Here is a 20,788-nt window from a genome sequence, read left to right as displayed (position 1 = left end):
GTAACAGGTTTTTTTTTTTTTTTTTAAAAAAAGGAAAAGCTTTTCATTAACCACCAAGATTTACAACTCTCCGGGCGGGGCCCAACAAAAAGGGCGAGCCACACCTATCATATGCAACGACAAAGTAACAGGGCTTGCCTCCTTACCTCAGGGGTAGACTCTGAGGAGTTTCAACACAAGGTCTTGGGTTTGATACCCATAGGTGGTGAAATCCCACTATGGTGTGTGTGGGTGGGTGTCGGGTGCGTGTGTAAAAAAAAAAAAAAAAAACCAACAAAGTAACAACAGATTTATTATATCTGAATAATACTTTAAATATGTATTATTTGTTTAAATATTATTTAGTCGAGTCAGGTGCAACATAATCGTGTTTGAGTTGAGTTTTGTGAGGTTTTCCAACTACAGAATAGACCAGGCTCAGGACACAGCTTCATGCACATCTGGTTTTCTTCTCCATCCCATGTGCAAGTCCATGCCTGCATGTCTGCAGTCGCTAGGACAGAGACCTAATCCATAAACTTGGGTACATCATATGAATAAGCCAGCTTAGTGGCTTAAAAGCGAGCATCAAGCAGCTGAAAAACTACAGTGCACTAGCATGTTTTACTAATAGGCTTTGAAGCCAGCAAGCAATGACTTCAAAGCCGTTGCCTGCTGGTTGCCTCAAAGCCATTGCGCACTAGCGCACTCAGTAGTTTTAAAGTTGGGCTAAGGCCGCCTTCTTTTAAAGCTAGCTGTGAAGTAGTGAGCGGAGCTTGAAAAACGAAGCCTGAACACAGTGGATTAACACTCTCATCTAGAGTGGTTTGTCCTAACACATCTCAAACCCTACAGGGTAAAAGGTGAAATGCTGGCTGAGAATGTATCAAAATAGACCCATGGATTGAATGTTGTCACGGTTTCCAAGTATTCAAACCATATTTACTATCAAAATAGCGTTTAAAACACCATATATACTCAGAACACAAGTAAGAAAATAAAAAAGAAGGAAAAAAAATAAAAACCTTTTTTCAAATTGAATTAAGCTTTTTCTTACAAATAAACTTATTTTGATAGAAAACTAAAAGCATTTGAAAGTGATTGAAAGATTAGATCAGATCTCCTTGCCTGATTAATAGAATTGAGTAGAAGGTGAAAATAAATTAGTGGAGGGCTGCAAATTTATAGATGGATTAATTGGAAATAAAGGATCAAAGAGAGGAACAAATGATTTTATTACCAACACCCAGATCCATAGCTCAAGTGGTAGACTGAGTGAAAGATACCTCGTTTCAACACTGAGGTCTTGGTATCGATTCCCTAGTGGGGGTGACTAACAGTGAAGTGTGAACTGACAGTGGGTGTACTAAAAAAAATGATTTTATTACCATGGTTCATTACAGATGTATGTTGTTACTTATGTACATAGAAATCTATTTAAATTGAAGTTTTGTGTTTTGATTTTATTCATATCCAAAATACATATACATATATGCATACATGTACCCACCTTTTGCACTGGGTCAATTTTAATTAAAGTTATATTAAACATGAATTATCATTACCTTCTTTTTAGAGTTCCTATTTTGTTGACCGAATTTTGGACCGCCTTTTTATATTTTCAGTATCATTTTTTGTTGCATGGCATTTGCCAACTGGGATCTATAATCGTTAGTTACTTAAGAAAACCTACGTATGCCTCAAGTTGCTCATCTTGGTTTCTACATGTTAAGCTGAAGTGATTAAGAAACTTTCTTTTTAAACTTGAAGTTACTTATAATTGATCTTAAACCAAACTTTCTTATCCAAAATAAGTTACTTGTCTGCTGCTGTAACTAGAAAAAGTAACTTCTACTTTGATCGGAACGGGCCCTTAACATTTTATCTGAATGTATCATCCACAGAAATTTTCTTTAAACTCAGCACTGTATCAAAGTGTGTGTGTGTGTGTGTGTGTGTGTGTATCAGAAAGTACATTGTATCATTTTTGGAATACATTGTGGTAAACTCATACATTGATATATTAAACGAGTTTAAATAGAGTCGGGATCCTCTGTTATCAGGTCAACAGAGAATTCCTGTTACCCTAAGGGTTTGGCGTCCGAAGCTGTTTTTATTTATTTTTATTTTTTTAGTGAGTGGTGACATGGACCAATGAGAATTAGGGTATCAGGAATTCTCTGTTGACCTGATAACAGAGGATCCGGACTCGTTTAAATAATATGACAAACCTTTTTCTTTCAGGCATGCTTATGATTAGCAAGGGTTCTACTAAAATGTCACTGGAACTTGGAAAAAAGTGACAATTTTTTAAAAAAGTTATTTTCCAAAAAAGAATTTGGAGAGAGAGAGAGAGAGAGAGAGAGAGAGAGAGAGAGAGAGAGAGAGAGAGCTGATGCAACAAAGAGAACTACAGACACAGAAAAATACAAGGGATTTACTTGGTTCAGCATTGTGCCTATTCCAAGAATGAGCTCGAGTTGAAAAAGCTAATTCTCAAAAGGATTACAACCCTAGCAATATTCTAGCCCCCAAAAAAATAGAAAAAGAGCTTCTTATATAATTCTAATTCGACCCCCATAAATAATATTTATATTCTATAGGTGAAAAGACCCAATATTTATACCCTAATTAAACCCCATGTTCCATCATTCTGCAAAATACATGACATCTATCACAATGGGGAGAGAGAGAGAGAGAGAGAGAGAGAGAGAGAGAGAGAGAGAGAGTAGGCAAGGAAAACTTTGTACAACTTTTCATGAATGATAATTCATGGAAAATATTTTCCAACAAAATAAGTGAATTCCCAATTAAGTGAAGCTGTCATTTTCTTGTATAAGTATTTTCTTTCACGATCTCATAGAAATGAATTCTGTTTGCAATGTGTTTGTAACAAATTTACTGAAGAGTTTGTATAACTATGAAGTGGATGTGTTTGTAACAAATTTACTGAAGAGTTTGTATGTTTGTATAACTATGAAGTGGATATTCTTGGATTGGACGGATGAGCGGTGCATCCAAATTCTAAAGAACTGCTACAAAGCACTGCCTGACTCTGGAAAGGTGATCATATTGGACAATATTCTTCCAGAAGAAATAAAGAACGATGTGGGTGTTCAGGATATCTTCCAGTTTGATGTGATCGAGACAGCCTGGAGCAAAGGGAAGATCAGGACTGTGAAGGAGTTCGAAGAATTGTCGAAGATAGCTGGTTTTGCTGGTTTTAGCCTTGCGAGTTTTACATGTAACCTTGGGGCCATGGAATGCTACAAAACTGTGTGATTTTTAGCTTGGTGGCATAATATCTTTTCTTTTTTCCTTCAGTATCCTATGTTTGCACAGTTTCTGGTCGTCTCTAGTGTATGCTTTTTTAATTGAAAGAATAAAACTTCATGAGTGGATGCACTATTTATGTATGTGATGCGCTTCTTTTTTGCATCCTGACACAGAAATAAACAATTCTTCCAATGTAGCAATTTGATGTTTTCAAAAATGGGTTGCACATGTGGACTGTTGAATATGAAGTGTTGGTCTTATTTTTTGAGTGGAGCCCTTATCGTCGATAGAGCTTTGTAGGTTAAGTTCTATTGAGGTGTATTTGCAGACAGGATTAAACTACGACACCACATAATTTTAAAACTCCGACACCATAGTTTTAAAACTTGCAGCTGGGGGTTCAAATTGTTGCAGGAAAAGGGTTTCTGCAAGCCTTACTAAGTGAACAGCAGATGTCTAAGTATTTTGCATTTTTTTTTTTATACACAACAATTTCTTCATTTCGAGAAAAATTGCTACACAACCAGCTAGGCAATGCGGGCTACCCCGAGTAACAAAAACCTGGGGGCCGCCTATCTTAAGGGACAGCCAAAAATGACCTCCAATTTACCAAAAATAAAAAATAAAAATAAACGTCATAGGGACCCATTGTGTCACGCCCCAAATCCGGAGATCAGACTCACAGGAATCTCGATTGCCGAATCCGGTGCCAACAGCCTCCTTAGTACCCCATTCTCGGCTCCCAGCACCTATATGCCAGATTCCGATCCTGGGATCCTACAAGGAGGATTTTCCAACGTACATTTATCTCGTAAGAAGCATAACTACAAGTTTACCTAAATCATAAAGCCAACATCATCATCACATATCCACTAATATAATCATTTGAATACAATGCTAAAAGGGAAATACATATATCAAAAATCAGAGCTCCAAAAGTCCGCTGCACGCTCCAAGCTCAACATTGCTGCTGCAACTTAACGTCACCTGCACGCATCTATCATGCATAAGCTTATAGAAAGCTTAGAGGGTGGTGAAAGTGTGTATAAAGTAAGTGTCAAGTAAGCAATATTACAGTAATCAGAGTAAGTGAAAATATTGACAAGCCTATAAATCATACAATATCAGAGAAATGCGAAAACATGCTAATAGGCCCATAAATACCATCAGCCTTATCCAAATGATGCGATGCAACAATATAATAAAGACAATATCATGTACTGATGAAGCAATGTAGATCAGTTCTGCAATGTGGAGACAGTAAGCCAAATATCAAATACCGATGATGTAATGCAATATGCGATGCGAATGAAATGACTAAGCTGGAGTGAAGTCGGAATGATAGTACGTAGTATCGTAGGCTATGGGGTCCATCACAAGGGGCTTCTATCTAAACCAGTCTCATACCTAAATTTGGATAGCCAGACTCAATGTAGTAAACTCCTGATCTCAGGTTAGTCGCGCGCTCAACCGAAATCCTTGCCATAACGAAGGTACATAACAATTAGTTACGCACCACCAGCCCGAATGGATAGTGAATGAATGAATAAATGAGCATGCAACTCCTACTCAATAAGACCACATATCAGTACGGTTCCTCTCTCTAGAAAATCACTGGGGTCTATTACACTCCAAACCAAATTATTGCCCCATTACACGCAACAAGGTGAGTGGAAGAGACCTCACTATCCGCCTGCCATTATCGGGCCCGGCTCATCGATAGTGGACCCATTCCTCGAGCTGGTTAGACTCAGCCTAGCATTGTCCCCTCCTCTCGGGCAGGTAAGGCCGTACCCCCTTCCAACCGACCACGACACAGTGAGAGACACGGCTTAACGGTATACGGCCCTCATGCGCTCATCCATCCACTCGGTCTAGACGTTGGAGCAACCTCTGGAACGAAGAGGGTTCTTAGACTTTCACCCAAGGATATCTATAGCACCCCATGTAGAACAGATTTTCGGTATCCCATCTGGCCATCCACGAAATACCTATGGAGGCTACGACCCTAATGCGCAGGGCATATGGTGGTCATGTCACATAAATGCGAGATGCATGAGTCACACAGTCCAATCATGCATCAATTCTGTGCATGTCATGCTCTCATGCGGGGCAACTCCGCCTATCAGGGAGCCCTATGAACAACCTGCCCTATGGCATATGCAATGGTCAATCACATCTCATAAAAAACATGCAGATGATGCGTATGGGCATGTATTATGATGCTATGCTATCACATACTCATAATCAGTATCAATAATCGGCATTAACAATCAACCTCGACAATGTAGACATTTAATCAACATTGCCCCTAAGGAATGGCCACACAGAGCCAAACATATAATGGGCCCACGGCCTCACACAAAGGCCTAATATACAACACGATGGGCCTTACTCAAGGTTTAATACACATCACGATAGGCCTTTCACATGGGCCTAAAATATATCACAATGGGCTTCATCGCCTGGCTCTCAAACGCATCACAATGGGTCTCATCACATAGGCCTCGACAATCGGAATCGGCCTATACAATCAGAATCGGCCTTGAAAAATCGGAATCGGCCTCGATACTTGGCCTCGACAATCAGAATCGATCGATAATCGGAATCGGCAAATCGATCACGTCAATCGACAATCGGTCACGACAATCGAAATCGATCGATAATCAGAATCGGTAAATCGATCATGTCAATCAGAATCAGCAATTGGTCACGACAATCGGGATCGATCGATAGTCAGAATCGACAAATCGGTCACGTTAATCGGCAATCAGTCACGACAATCAAAATCCATCGATAATCAGAATCGACAAATCGGTCTCGTCAATCGGAATCGGCAATCGGTCATGATAATCGAAATTGATCGATAATCAGAATCGACAAATCGGTCACGTTAATCGGGATAGGCAATCGGTCAATCGAAATCGATCGATAATCAGAATCGTCAAATCGGTCATGTCATTCAGAATCAGTAATCGGTCACGACAATTGGGATCGATCGATAATCGAAATTGGTAAATCGATCACGACAATCAGAATCGGCAATCGGCTACAATAATAGGATCGATCGATAATCAGAATCGGTAAATCGATCACGACAATCAGATCGATCGATAATCAGAATTGGCAAATCGATCACAACAATCAAATCGATTGATAATCAAAATCGGTAAATTGGTTGCGACAATCGGGATCAACAAGAATGAGCTTAACCAGGCCTAAGGGAAGGTCACAATGAGGACATCCAACCATCATTGCCCATCAATGTGGACATTTAACCAACATCGCTCCCAAGGAGTGGCCTACATAAGGAATTTATACACAATGTAACAGCCACACATACATCACATTAGGCCTCGCTCACGGGCCTCAAATACATCGCATCGGGCCGATCGAATGAGCCGATCAAATGGGCCGATTCAAATGGGCTGATCAAATGGGCCAACTCAGATGGGCCGAATCAAATGGGCTGAATCAAATGGGCCTAATCCAATGGGCTGAATCAATGAGCCGATTTAAATGGGCCGGACGTAACTCATCTATTTTTAGAAAATCCATATAGAGTATTATATAAAAATAAACCATATCAAAAGATCAACTAGACCATATTATATCTGACCGTGGTAATAATGATTTCCACGGTTAAATTCTAGTGGGTCCCCATTATAGGGTTCATTTTCTACCTAGCTTATTCATAAGGTTACAAGGACCTGGATTTAGAGGAAAACAACATCATATTAGTCCAAACTTGGTAGCCCTAAGAGGTTTAATGGTGGACGTTCAAACCCACTGTTTCCTATAATGTGGTCCACCTGATCCTAGATCTGTCTTATTTTTAATCTCAAGCCTCAAAATTATCCATCAAAATGGTTGGGATGGTTCGTATACAACACATGCCTCATGGTGGGTCCCATAGATAGACGGCGTGGGTGGAACAGGTGAGACCCACGAAACTTGATGCCGTGTACGACAGCTGGCAGTGGGGTTCATGCATAGCAGCAATAGGGCAGCTGGCTGCTGCGTAAACGAGGCAGAGGTGGGTCCCATGTAGGGCCCACTGTTATACATATATACAATAATATATATATATATATATATATATATATATACACACACACGCACACACCACATAGTAGTTGTTGCTACGCAGCTTTCAAACATTAAATGCATTAAAGGGGGGGTAGAGGTGGTCCCACGTAGGGCCCACCCTCATATGTAATATATATATATATATAAAATATAATATAATATAATATCATAAGCTACTGTACATGCAGTTTTTCCGCATTTAAAAGAGAGAGGTGGGTCCCACGTAGGGCCCACCACAACATGCAATATAATGATATATTATATTATAATATACTATATAATATACATATTATATATTATATTAATATATTATAATATATTAATATTATATATATAAAAAATAAATTGACAACGTCCACGCCCTGGACGGCCTGGACGGTCACATGCATTTAAGGGAGGCCCCACACGTGGGGTGGGTCCCATCGTCCAGGGACGGTGGAGGTCCCACACGCATGATGGTGTGGCCCACTCTAAATGGTTGGACGGTGTGGATGGGTCCCACAGGCCCACTGACCATCACACTTCACCGTTAGCCGCCCTACTAGGGAACCTCAGCGTTGAAAGGAGGTATCTTTCACGAGTTTACCACTATAGTTATGGGTCTGGGTGTGTCAGGGAGGGCCCCACATGGATGTGGGTCCCACTGTTCAGGGGAGTGGTGGATGGTAATAAACAGCTTCAGACGCCAAACCATTAGGGTAACAGGAATTCTCTGTTGACTTGATAACAGAGGATCCCGACTCATCTTTCACTCAGTCTACCACTACAGCTATGGGTTTGGGTGTGTCAAGGAGGGCCTGTAACACCCCGAACTTTTCAATACTCGAGTATTGAAAGTCCTCGAGTGTTACTATGAAGTTTAACTTGTTACGTACATGTGTACGACACCAACTTAGCTATCCTAACCCTACATCCATTCCCCAACAAAAATTGAACCATTGAGAATGATATTCTTTCATAGATCAAGCCATCTGACCGTAGACTTCAAGGTAAGACTCTCTATCATGAGATCTAACATATGTGTCTTCCCTTAAAGGAATTTACAAATAACTCCCTATCCATAACAATTTAGGTATATATTCTTTTCTAAGAATTGCTTAGACGCACGCCTAAAACCATGTGGAGCCATTAGATTTCACAAAACCCTCATATCAGTAATAATTACGAAAATGCCATTGCCTAGGCCACTTGATTCTAGATCACGTGGTTTTCACTATCCGTTTAATGCAAAATTTTATACCACGCCTAATTACCAAAAATTAACCATACACGTCGAATTTCAGGCCTTAGATCACAGTAAATCAACTACTTAACCTCTACATCTGTTCGTACACTTATCAGAATAAGATTCTGATCCGTCCATCTTATTCACACCATATGAATATACTTAGCCCACTATTAGAATCTGAATCTGAGAAACTTTCATGTATAAGAAAGTCACTCGAATCTAACGTTATATAAGTCTTACCTCTAATCACTCCGGAAACCCACTTTGTGTTTACCTATTCACAAAACTGACCATACATCCACCCATATGTATGGTTAGAGTACTAACCATAAAGCTTCCTTATTTTTAACAAGTCAACTGACCATCCATCAGGTTTGGATCCGCCAAATGGGTCATCCGAATATAAGGATGAATCGGTCATTGTGAAGATCTCCAGGTTTAAGTCTCAACTACCTGGTAACTTGTCAATTGGAGGTGTACAAATGTTATTTTGAATTACAGAGTGTGCAAGCCACTAAAGGAGCATCTTGGACATCCTTGGGAGATCGGGGCCTAAACTGGACCAAGGGAAAGAGCACGAAAAATAAAGAATGCCTGCCAAAATTTAAGAAATTCGGGTAGCGCACTTCGACGTAATGGACGTCGGAAGCTGGTTGAGAAATGAATGGCAAGATCATAAATATTCATGAATGTCATTACATACTACCACCATTGAAGCTAAAACATATCGTGCGGCCCACCCGATCAACAGATCCGCCCCATTTTTGGACCTTAATCCTAGCAGGGCATCTTAAACACAATGAATAGAGCGGATCATACAACTACAAGTAGTAAAGTAGACATCTCACAAAATATCTCAATTCATTCAAATTTCTAATGGGGTTTGACGGTAAATACCATTTAATACATTAACAGATCGTGCAGCCCACCTGAAGTTTGGATCTATTTCAAATTTTGGACCATGGGTTAGCACGGTGTGCTAAAGACGGTGAATGGAATGGATCTTTCGGAAGATCATCACAGGTGGACCCCCATCTATTTTGAACAACAACATAGAAAAGAAACTGTTGTAAAACCGGACGGGGAAGTGACGGCATTATCACCACACGTGGCTCATCCAAAACTCAGATCCACCTCATATTTTGGTCCATGGCCTAACATTATCATACAAAGCAAATGAAGGGAGAGGATTTGCCTAAGCAACATCACAAGGGACCCTACACGATGCCACGGCCAATCACGATATCTCATGGTTCCAGAGGCAATTAGACGTTGGGCAACGTCCGTTGTTCAAATATGTTGTGTCCCACTAAAAGGCTTAGATCCTCTCCATATCTGAACCCATGGGACTACATGATCTGGCCAAGACGATGAGCGGCGTGGATTAGTCACAAACACCAGGGTGGGCCCTATATTTCTGTGCACGTACACCATGGTGTAGTGCACCTGGTGTGCATCAGACGTGCCAGCCAGGCCGACCAGCGCTGACACGAAAACTTCTCGAGGCGGAGGAATTTCCCTCTGCTTTTGTTTTCAGCAACAGACGGACCGTGTCTTTCTTATCGTGGCCCGCGAACTAGGGTCCACACCCATGATCTGAACCGTCCATCGTGTGCGTCCCTCAGCCCTGACCAAAACCATGGCTGTTTCACACGAAATAGCACACGAGTGTTCGCACGACAAGCGATGCAAGAAGAGCCCAAAAACACAAAAATACCAAAAACGGGAACTGTCCACTCCAGCTGGCACGATCTGCGTGCGCCCTCATCCTTAGATCTCAGCAGTCCATGGAAAGGAGATCCTGGCCGTCCATTTCGTTCATAGGGATCATGGTTTTCTGAGAAAACCAGCAACAAAACCACATCCGGTTTTAGCTTTTCTACCCACCGGATTTAAAAACGTTTTCAGCTAGAACAAATCCAGACCATCTATTTCCAATCTGATGGCTCTGGGATGCTAGGGCGAGCAAATAAAAGTGAGAGGGTTGAGCAGTAATGAGATCCAAATGCATTCCTTATAGCCGCACTAAAAAATGGCCGCCATCTTCCTCATCCGAACCCACCAAGAAAACCTTCATGGAGCTTCGATTTGAGGCATCCATAAGCTCCAAAGGGATGATACAGACCCTCCAGTAGCACCATTTCGAGGGGGCGGAGCTCCATTTTCGATCTGCCATTAATGGCGATCGTCTCCCTCAGCAATCATCGATCGTTGACTTACTGCTAGACCGCGTTCTAAGCGTAGCAGGAAGGAAAGGAATGGAAGAAAGATGAATAAGGGAAAAAGGAGAGAAGGAGAGTGAGGAGGAAGGGAGATCGGCGAGTGGCTGCCCTGTGCGGTAGCAGCTCCAACCGAGCTCAGTTTGGGGTGCACCAGTCCGCTGAACTGATCAAAGCGCCAGCAAGTTGCTAGACGTTTCGGCTGACAGGGAAAGAAAGAGGAGGAATAAGAAGAGAGAAAGAAAAGAAAGAAATGAAGAAGAAAAGAGAGGGGAGAAAGGAAGAAAGAGAGGGTGCGTGTTGCACCAACTCGAATCGAGCCGAGTTTGACTCACTGAGGGGTTGGGTTCGAGTACAAGTCGAGCCAGCTGGGTTGAGTTGGTTTGGGTCTGCTCCAGACCTCGCTAGAGTCCTAGCAGATGGGAGAGAATAGAAAGGAGAAGAAGAAGAAGGAAAGCAAGGAGATTGAGTTGTAGTTGCTGCCAAGTCAACTCGATTGAGGCTGCGTTCGGTTGAGTCAAGTTAGACCTGGTTTAGTCTGGGTTAGCCTAGGCAAGAAAAGAAAAGAAAAGAAAAATAGAAAATAAGAAGGAAGGAGAAGAATGAAGAAAGCAAGGAGAAGGAAGGTAGAAGGGGCAATGGGACTTTGACTTGCTGAGTCAACTCAGCTGAGTCAAATCGTTAAGCCAGGTTATTGAATCATAAGTTAACTCTCTATTCTCAAATCAGATTATTTTAAATTACCATTAGTTTCATTTCCATGATTGTAGCAATTATTAAGCATGCATAGCCTTTAGTAAATTTTTCATACCTATATTAATTAGTACATATAAAAGATATTGTCATTAAATATTAGCATTTTTATTTTGTCAAGTACTAAATATTATTATTAGACCATACTATGTATTTTCATCACAATGAGTATTAGTATCGCATTAACTAATGTTAAATGTATTAGTAAGATTGATGGTTGTTTTGAAATCATTATTATTATCGACTATACATCATTAGCCGTTATTGGATTACTATTTTTAATTAGTAACGTTATTAATATGGTTATTACATCTATTAGAAATTAAATCTAAAAATTTATACTAGACCTAAACTCTAGAATAAAAATCCTAGATCTAGTAATCTAAGCCCTAGGTCAATGCTTTAAACATAGATGGTGTGTTGGGTTTGGATCTAGGTGTAGAATTTAATATCAATATATTTAGATATGAACCTATGAACTATCACTATTAACATATTAGCTAATATAAACATTAACGCTAATAGTTATCTTATAATTATTAAGATTTAGTTTTAACTAATACACTAAGTAAAGTTCAAATCCTAGAATCTGAGTTTAAGACTAAACCCTAAGATGAAAGTCCTAATTTCTCATTAAAAATCCTAAGATAAATAATTCAAACCTTGGGCCATGATCCCAAACCTAGGTAGTGCGTAGAACTTGGACCTAATTGTACAAGTTCATAATTTGTGGTAGGATACAATTCTAAAGGCGCAAGCACTGTGCAATACTGGTAGGCGATTCAAAGTATAAGGTGATGACATTCCCCTTGAGCTTTCCATCTTCTCATTAGCTTAAGTTATAGTTTTCATTTAAATTTATATTTGATATCTCTCTTTAGCTGGTGGAAATTAAATTGCTATATTACCTGCTTAATGTTCATCTTGTATATTTGTTCATAAATTATTTGTGGATTGCTTATGGAACTTAAACTGGCACATCAGTGGATAACCCCCACTTATAAATGTACACCCATACTTGGGATGTAACTCGATTGACGATGATTGCTATGGACCTTCGATCTAGTGGTTATTGAGTGGTGGTCTATATGGATCATTGATGTGGGGCTACCATCCAGGATTGTTATGTCTAATGATTTTTAAGGATAGTCTTTATCGTATGGTTTTGATATTCACCCTATGTGGCATATTTTGATACTCGCCCTGTGTGGTTTTGTTTTGATATTTTTCCTATATGGATTCGATGTTTTATACTGTGCAACCATGCGATGGTAAGTCCCATATATTGTAATATGATTGACCACTAATCGATAAGTTTCCATTAAACATCCTAAGATGGTAGTCTCATGGGCCGGGGATGGTGGTAATGGGACACTATGCCCAAGCCGTCAACCTACGCTGGGTCATGTGCTCCCCATAGTGACCGTGAACGTATTTAAATTGGCTGATTGTAACTAGACTAATAATGGTTTGGCTAATCATGCATCTATAGCATGTTGGCGATGACGGGTGGCTAATATAGATGCTGTAGCACGTGCCCTTAGGATCTTCAGGGTATCGTTTCACTAGCTCCCAGACCACCGACTATCGACCCCTGTCCAACTGGATGATTTTTCCAGGTCGATGATTTGCATGGGTGACGAGCCCAAGTCCGGCTGGATGTGCATCCCCAGGCCGATGTGCATACATGCATCCATGTATTTAAAAAGATTGCATCATATATTGTTTTGATTGCTTTGTTGTTTTATAATTATGCTTACCTAATGCGGCAGTATGTAATCTTGAGGGGAATTCACACTGAGCTGGCCACTCATCTATCAAATATACAACCGTACAGGTAGTGCAGGTGGCCCCGTATATTGGTGAGGAGCAGGCTATGGTTGACAAGGGTGCATGATTCTATTTGCTAAGGGTTGTTACAGGATTTCACAGTTTAAGATTGTTGCAGTTTACCTTATTTCGCATGTAATATTATTCATTTTGTATTCATGAGAATGGGGACATTGGTTTGTATAAGTCACTATGGGTAACCACTTGTATATTCTAAATGAAAATTGAAACTTTCCTTTTAGCTTACTTGTCCATTCTACGCTCATCTGCTTACTCTGATGAAAGATAAAAGAAAAATATATACTCGACTTTGACCATCCTTTAAGGTTAACACTCGGGTTTTTGGGAAACGGGTCGTGTACTCGGGTCCTGAAGATTCGGGGCATTACAGGGCCCCACACGGACGTGGGTCCCACCATCCAAGGGAGTGGTGGATGGTCTAGATAAAGCACACACACCATGGTGAGGCCCATCTAAGAGGATGGATGGCGTGGATGGGTCCCATGGACCCCACGTCAGTCCACACTCCACTGTCAGTACACATACTCCATGTTAGCTACCTCCATAGGGATCGATACCAAGACCTCCAGTGTTGAAACGAGGCATCTTTCACTCAGTCTACTACTTGAGCTATGGTGCTGGGTGGGTCCAGCATTGAAACGATGTATCTTTCACTCAGTCCACCACGTGAGCTATGGGGCTGGGCCCACGTCAGATCACACTTCACTAGCAGCCACACCCACTGTTAGCCATATCAAGGTGGGCACCCTATGGACAGTTGGGATGACCTATAAACATCATGGTGTGTCCCACATGGGTGGGGTCCGCCGGTAGGTGGCTTAGATGCAAACATCATAATGGTCCACACACCGCATCATGATCATTACCATAGAAAAAGAAATGGGAGAGAAAAAGAAAAGAACAAAAGATCAGATGGTGGTGGAGGGGCCCCGCCACTATAGGCCCTCCATGATCATAATACATACATAAAAATGGGTCCCATCACAAGTAGGCATTGTAATAGTAAATCAACGGTGGATCACCCACCTTAGATCTTTTCTTCTTGGCTCCAATGGCTTCTTTGCTCCTTAGCTTCGATTCCAACGGAGGAGATGGAGTTTGGATGGTTGAGATGGGAGATGAGAGGAGAGGAAGTGGGCCACACTTGTAGCTTGGGAGAGATGGGAGAGGCTTGGACGTGGGATTTTATTTTATTTTTTTGGTTGCTTGGAATGAGTTAAAAAACAAGAGAAAGAGAGGTTTGTAAAGAGAGAAAGATTGGTGATGGAATGATGGATGTGGTGGGTGATGTGTGTAAGAGTTTTTTCTTTTTTACTTTTGTGGTTGCTTGTGTAAGAAAGGCATGGGTGTGTAAGAAACTTTTTGACTTTAAGGGTTGCTTGGGAATGGGTGAAAGGTGATGTGTACTTGACATAATGAGATTTAATGATTGATTGATTGATGTGACAAGTCATAAAGATTCTCTCGGAATTCGCATGTGCGGCGTTTTCCTCGCACCGAACGCTGGCCCACATCTCCTGGCTAGAGTATCGGATCGGCACGCGAGATGCAGCATCGGAACCGCGGCGACGGCGCGGTCACAAGGGTACAAGTCTCGGTTTGAGTCGATTCAGGTTGATGGCGCTGACTCAGGGTCACACGCAAATACCGGTTAAGGGTCGAAGGTTGCCGAAATTCGACCGGGAAGACCACGGAAGCCTACGGAATGGTACGGTATAGGATACGGGTCTTACACATTGGATATATCTTAACAGAACCCAACCCTACTTTATCTAAGAAAATCAGCCCTTGAACCTGCGTGGGAAGGCCATTCACTTGGTTGAAAAAGCAAGACTAGCTCTCACTCCCCTTGCGGGCCATCCCGTCTGCCGGCCCATTTCCTTCCCTCTGAATAAGCCTGAATGAAAACGACCCTCTCAGCTTCAACTTAACAATCCTGGAAACCCATGGTCTGTACTACCAAGGAGTGGGCGACTTCCCGGATAGGAGATCAACTACAACCTTTAAATCGGATTCAACCTCGATCTTATCCAGCCCACTGTCCAAACACAAGATGAGGTCGTCATATACCGCACGGAGCTCAGCTCTTGCAACACCCTGGTTCTCGAAACCCAAAGATAGTCGCTCCACATTGAGAACCCCGAGTATTACGTTATAAAATGAACTAGCATGCATCTAATTAATAGTAAATTTCATAGTATAAAGCAAAGCAATCACTACATAAGCCAGGAATATCAAAAGTAACAAATAGGAAGTTTAATACATGTAAATGGGAGCAAAATGAAATCCTACAACAGGGGAATTATTTTATTACAATTCAAACAAAACACAAAATCTGAAATATGAAAGCAAGTAAATCCTAAATTATCAATCGAGATCCAACGGCTCAACTGCAACGGCATAGAGGCCCTCCTTGCCTAACTCCACCTCAGCCGTCCTTAGGATCCCGTGTAGGTGTCTCTACCTGTCATCAAAGCTGCGTCTATTTGGTGCAACCGCACGATTGGGTGAGTGAAAACTTAGTGGAAATTTACCGCAAAGATTCAAGCATATCATGTCATTACAAAACAATTTAAACCAACGTATTCAAATAATAAAGAGGATAACGTGAACTTGTAAATGAATATATGAGTGTATGAATGTATGCTTAAGTCACAGTCTGGGGATGCACATCCAACTGTCAAAATAAAGGGTCGCCCAAGGAGAATTAGTCACCCGAAAAAATACTCATAAGTACACCCAAGGATAACTAGCCACCCGGAAAAGATCATGCAGACTGCCTGCGGCAGATTATCTACCTGAAAAAAGCCATGTAAGTGAGTGCGCCCAAGGATATCTCCTGAAAAAATACACGGGGTACGCCCGTGGAGTGTCTAATCTCAGAAAAGCCTCATGTAAAGAAAGAGCGCCCAAAGTGGCACAAATGAACATACTCTGTGAGTTTAACTGAAGTGCTAGAGCCTTCAGGAATTTAATCAGAGTGTGACTTACATCGAGCACTCGGAAAAGCTCACATGTCATGCGTGATTGTCATGTACCATGATGCTCATGCACACTCCATAAATCTGGCAAAAATGTTTCTTAAATTGAAGACATCATCAAATCTTCGGATTCTTAAACAATGATTAAACATCCAAACATGAGTTTAACAAGGATTTTGATAATTACCCTAGACTCCAATAAGGGTCTACAAATACGGCATGTCATTATCAAGTAGGATTAAACTACTTGAAACAATTGAAAATTCACTCTTCATTTCTTACAAAAAAAACATTCCACAAATATTCTTTGTTAAACAATTTATGGGTTAAAATGAAATATAACATCAAGGCTTACATCAGGATTATTAGAATTACACTTATAATTAAATAGTTACTAATGTGACATAGAGAGTATAAAGTTAAATTCTATACACATAGTTAATAAATTTGGGATTAGAGTAATAGGAATTTAAGCATTACTCCATGATCGTCCACACAACATAGGAATGAAGGAATGAATTAATAATCACATTATTATAAAATTCTACATATTAGATTCAAACTATCATGGGAACTAATGAATGTAAGAAGCGAAGTGGGAAACTCCTCACCTTTCAAGAGTCGATTTGACCTCCTATATTGTTAGAATCATTTGCACAAGTTTAAGAATCCAATCCCTCCATACTTTAAGCACTTGTACAACTAGGTCGTAACACCATTCATTGTGTGAGTCATGGTGTGACTCGAGTTTGATTTAAAACAAGTCGGATTCTCCAACTTGGCTTTAACCCACTTTAACTTGGACTCAACTCGAGCTCAGCTAGCTTCCGTTGTGGCTCAATTCCTGTCTCTTTCTGCAACAATGTTGGACCCATGCCTGGCTAGGCTTATCTTTGACATAGTGGGTTGACTCACTGAGTTAACTCAGCTTGACTCTTTCTTCTTCTCTCTCCTTTTCTTCTTCTTCTTCTTCCCTTTTTCCTTCCTTTTACTGCTCTCACTCTCTTTGAACTACAGAGAACCTGATCCTGCTCGAGTCAGTTTGTTTCGAGTCGAAACTCGGCTGACTCAGACTCGGTGAGTCGAGTACATTGACTCGGTTCTGCTGAGTTCCGCCCAATAACAACCCGACACCCATCTCTCCTCCATTTTCTTACCTCCTTTCTTATGGAGAACGCTCGGCAAATTCCAGACGATTCTGACCAGCAAGTCAGAAAACCGACTCCTTCTCGGACTGAGTCAAGCTCTGCTGAACTCGAAACGCCTTCCTCTTCTCCTTCTCTTTTGATTTCTTTGTTTCCTCCACCTCTGCTCGTCCATACATCCGGACAGAACCTGGCTCTGCTACAGCTCAGCCCACAACTCGTACTAGTCAACATGGCATGAACTCAGCGCTGTGCGCTGCTCTCTCTCTCTCTCTCTCTCTCTCTCTCTCTCTCTCTCTTTCCTACTTTCTTTTCTCACTCTTTCTTCCTTCTTAAAGCTTCTTCTCAGACTTCTTTCTTCTTCTGCTGCTTCTGGACGACAGTGGAGACGAGACTCGGACAAATGGACTCGGCAGCAATGGGGCAGCTAGTGGGCGACCCGATTCTCTCCCTCGCGTCTTCTCCCTTTTTCCCCTTTCTTTCCTACTTTCTTTTCTTTTTCTTTTCTTTTTTTTTTCTTTCTTCCTTTCTTCTATTTACTTCTCTGCTGCGAATGTTCAGTAGCTGGACTCGACTCAGATTCTCCCCAAACTCGGCAGATTCGAGCCGAGTCTTGGTGCGGCATGGCAACAGCAGATCTCTCTGTCTTCCCGTTTCTCCTTCTGCTTCCGTTCTCCTTCTCCTTTCTTTTCCTCTGCTGGAAGACGTCCGTTAATGGACTCAGCAGGGCTCGGTCTTCAAACTCACCCAGTCCGTCGGTGCGGCACCAAACGGCGCTCTGTTTTTCCCCTCTTTCCGGATTTCCTTCCCTCCAAAAGGTTGCCCTAAATGGTAACTTTAAATAGGTCTCTGTAATACCTATCTAGATGCTTCGAAAGGTAATTAATCCTTGTTTTAGTTACGCCTAAGAACGATTAAACCCAGGCATAGTCAGCCGATTTCTTTCCTAAAACTGACTCAGATGGCTGCAGGGCACTGATCTAATTCTATATCTAGATTTTTGACATCATGGTCCTCCTGATGGACGACCCTGATCAGAGAATGGGCCACATTCAGAGCAAGTGGGTCTCCCACGTGAACGGGGAAGATGACAACCCCACTAATGGCAGAATTGAGTTGAAGGAGTGATCTTGTGATCCAATGCATTTGGATGGTGTGGATGGGTCCTATAATCGCTGTGGGACCCACCGAATGGACGACGGTTACTCTTCGTTTGGCACCTTGGATTGGAGAGGATTGGAGAGGATTAGAGGGGGTTTCAAATCCCCATGGTTGTTTGGCAGCATAAAGCAACTGGGGATTGCCAATCCAGGGGGTTTCCAATCCCCTCTTTGAGGGGGTTGGATTACACATAAAATCATTTGAATAATTACGGGTATAAATGTATGTCACTGTACACTATCATTCTACTGGGCACATGGCCCACTAACGATGATCAGCACCATCCAAACATTGTCCATATCAATCAACGATTAAAAATCGTTGGTTAGTCACTCAGACATGATCTTGTGCTTGTGGTCCATCTGAGACTTGGAATTTCATCACTTTTAGGCAAAACATATATTTTAGCGGGCTTATCACAACCATAGTGTCAAAATTTATATATCTCACTAATTGGGAATATTAAAGTTGATTTAGTAATTAAATTCAAACCCCCATGAATATACCATGTATAGGTATTTTTGAATTAAAGTTGATTCACACTCCAGGGTACCAAACACACCGAGAGGATTGCCAATCCAAGGGGTTTCCAATCCTGGGGGTTGCGAATCCAGGGGGTTCCAAATCCACGCTCCCAAACAGGCCCGTTAGTGTTTTAGCTTAGGTTTGATCCCATTTGCGGCGGTGGCGGAAAGATTCAAATGCCAGCTATGAAAATGCCCTAAAACGAATGGTTTGGATGCTGTTCATCCAACGGCCGAGGTTACAAGAGGCTAGGGTTGCCAGCCTGGCAAACAGGAGAAGAAACGGAGTTTTCTGTTTTTTGAAAAGTAACCACACCTACCCGATTTGAGCAAGAGATCGTGTACATGTACACGTGTATCCACGTGTGGGAGAGCTGGGTTTTAGCCAAACCCACCACGACAACATAATGGACGGTTCAGATCATTGTAATGGCCCATGATGGTGGGCCTCATGCAACATACACGGACGGTGTTTTTCAAACACCGTTACTGGCGGGAAAAGAGAGAAAAATCTCTCTTCTTTTAGATTTTTCGGGTCAGCACGGTCAAACCGTGCTGATGGTTTCGGTGTACTGCGTGTGAACGTGTACCTTATGTACACAATTCACTTTGTGGGGTCCACTGTGATGTATTTGATAATCCACGCCGTCTATATGTTTTAATAAATTATTTAAGGAGTTAGGATAAAAGTGAGGTAGATTTGCAGCATAGATGGGCCATACTATAAGATTTTAACTTCATTTTATGATCTCTATTGAACCAACGGTCAGATAAACTCCAATTTTTAACCTTAAAGGTATAATGACTCTAGGGACTGCTTACATGGAAATCAACAGTAATCTCCATGATTGAATGTCTGATAGTGACGATTAAGTGGTGGATTGATAGCTTGAGGGTTGTGGGTTTAATGAGTTGTGCATTTGGCAATTTTCTCCTGATTTTGAGATATCCTGATATCATGATATCAGGGTCTTCCAAAAGGTCTACCTTAGGGAATTTTAACGGTTGATTTTATTGTTCGATAGTCAAACTAGGGGAATCATGCATCAGATCATTCCATTTATGACCTACATGGGCTCTCCAGTCTTTAAGAATTGATGGATTGGAATCCCACCACAGATTTAATGATTGGCTGGTCTCATGGTGATGATTTGGTGGTGGAATAGCAACTCAACGGTTGTGCACTCGAAAGACAATTAATGGATTTGATGTTTTAGGTCCCGATAAATGGTGGACCTGATAAATTGATGGTCCAATTTGAAAATTAATGAATGGATGGATCGGTCCATAAATGACAATTACTTTTAACTGTCAGATTTAAGCTAGAATGAAGATGAGCGGTTCCATAAATTAAATTATCGGGTAATACCCGAGTACAGAAAAGTACGGTGTGTTACAGCTCTATTGTTAGAACCCACCCCATACTATGTCGAGAAACCAAATAAAAAGTTCTCTTTATTCCCTCTGCAGATTCCACCTCTTCCTGACATACCTAGGTCACCTCTAACCGATCCATCTATATTTAACTTTACCCAATCCTTAACCGGCTTCGCCCATCTGACTATCTCTACTCGGTCCCTCC

General features: G+C 41.3%; 1 protein-coding gene across 2 annotated transcripts in view; it reads left to right on the top strand.

Moving 5' to 3' along the window:
* The window catches only part of LOC131257780 (caffeic acid 3-O-methyltransferase-like), a 41,926-nt gene that overhangs the window by 5,715 nt on the left and 15,423 nt on the right, over positions 1-20,788 (top strand). Inside the window, exon 4 of one of the 2 annotated variants that reach the window (XM_058258663.1) lies at positions 2,962-3,275. The exons of the other annotated variant lie outside the window; for it this stretch is intronic. Coding sequence (XP_058114646.1) covers positions 2,962-3,261 — 300 coding nt within the window. The 3' untranslated portion in view covers positions 3,262-3,275. Of the gene's footprint in view, positions 1-2,961; positions 3,276-20,788 lie in introns of those variants that run through there. 2 annotated transcript variants of the gene reach the window in all.

This window comes from Magnolia sinica, chromosome 10, assembly GCF_029962835.1.
Source record: "Magnolia sinica isolate HGM2019 chromosome 10, MsV1, whole genome shotgun sequence".
NCBI classification, from domain to species: domain Eukaryota; kingdom Viridiplantae; phylum Streptophyta; class Magnoliopsida; order Magnoliales; family Magnoliaceae; genus Magnolia; species Magnolia sinica.
Note: the sequence above shows the minus strand (reverse complement) of the source record. Positions and strands in the feature narration are given on the sequence as shown.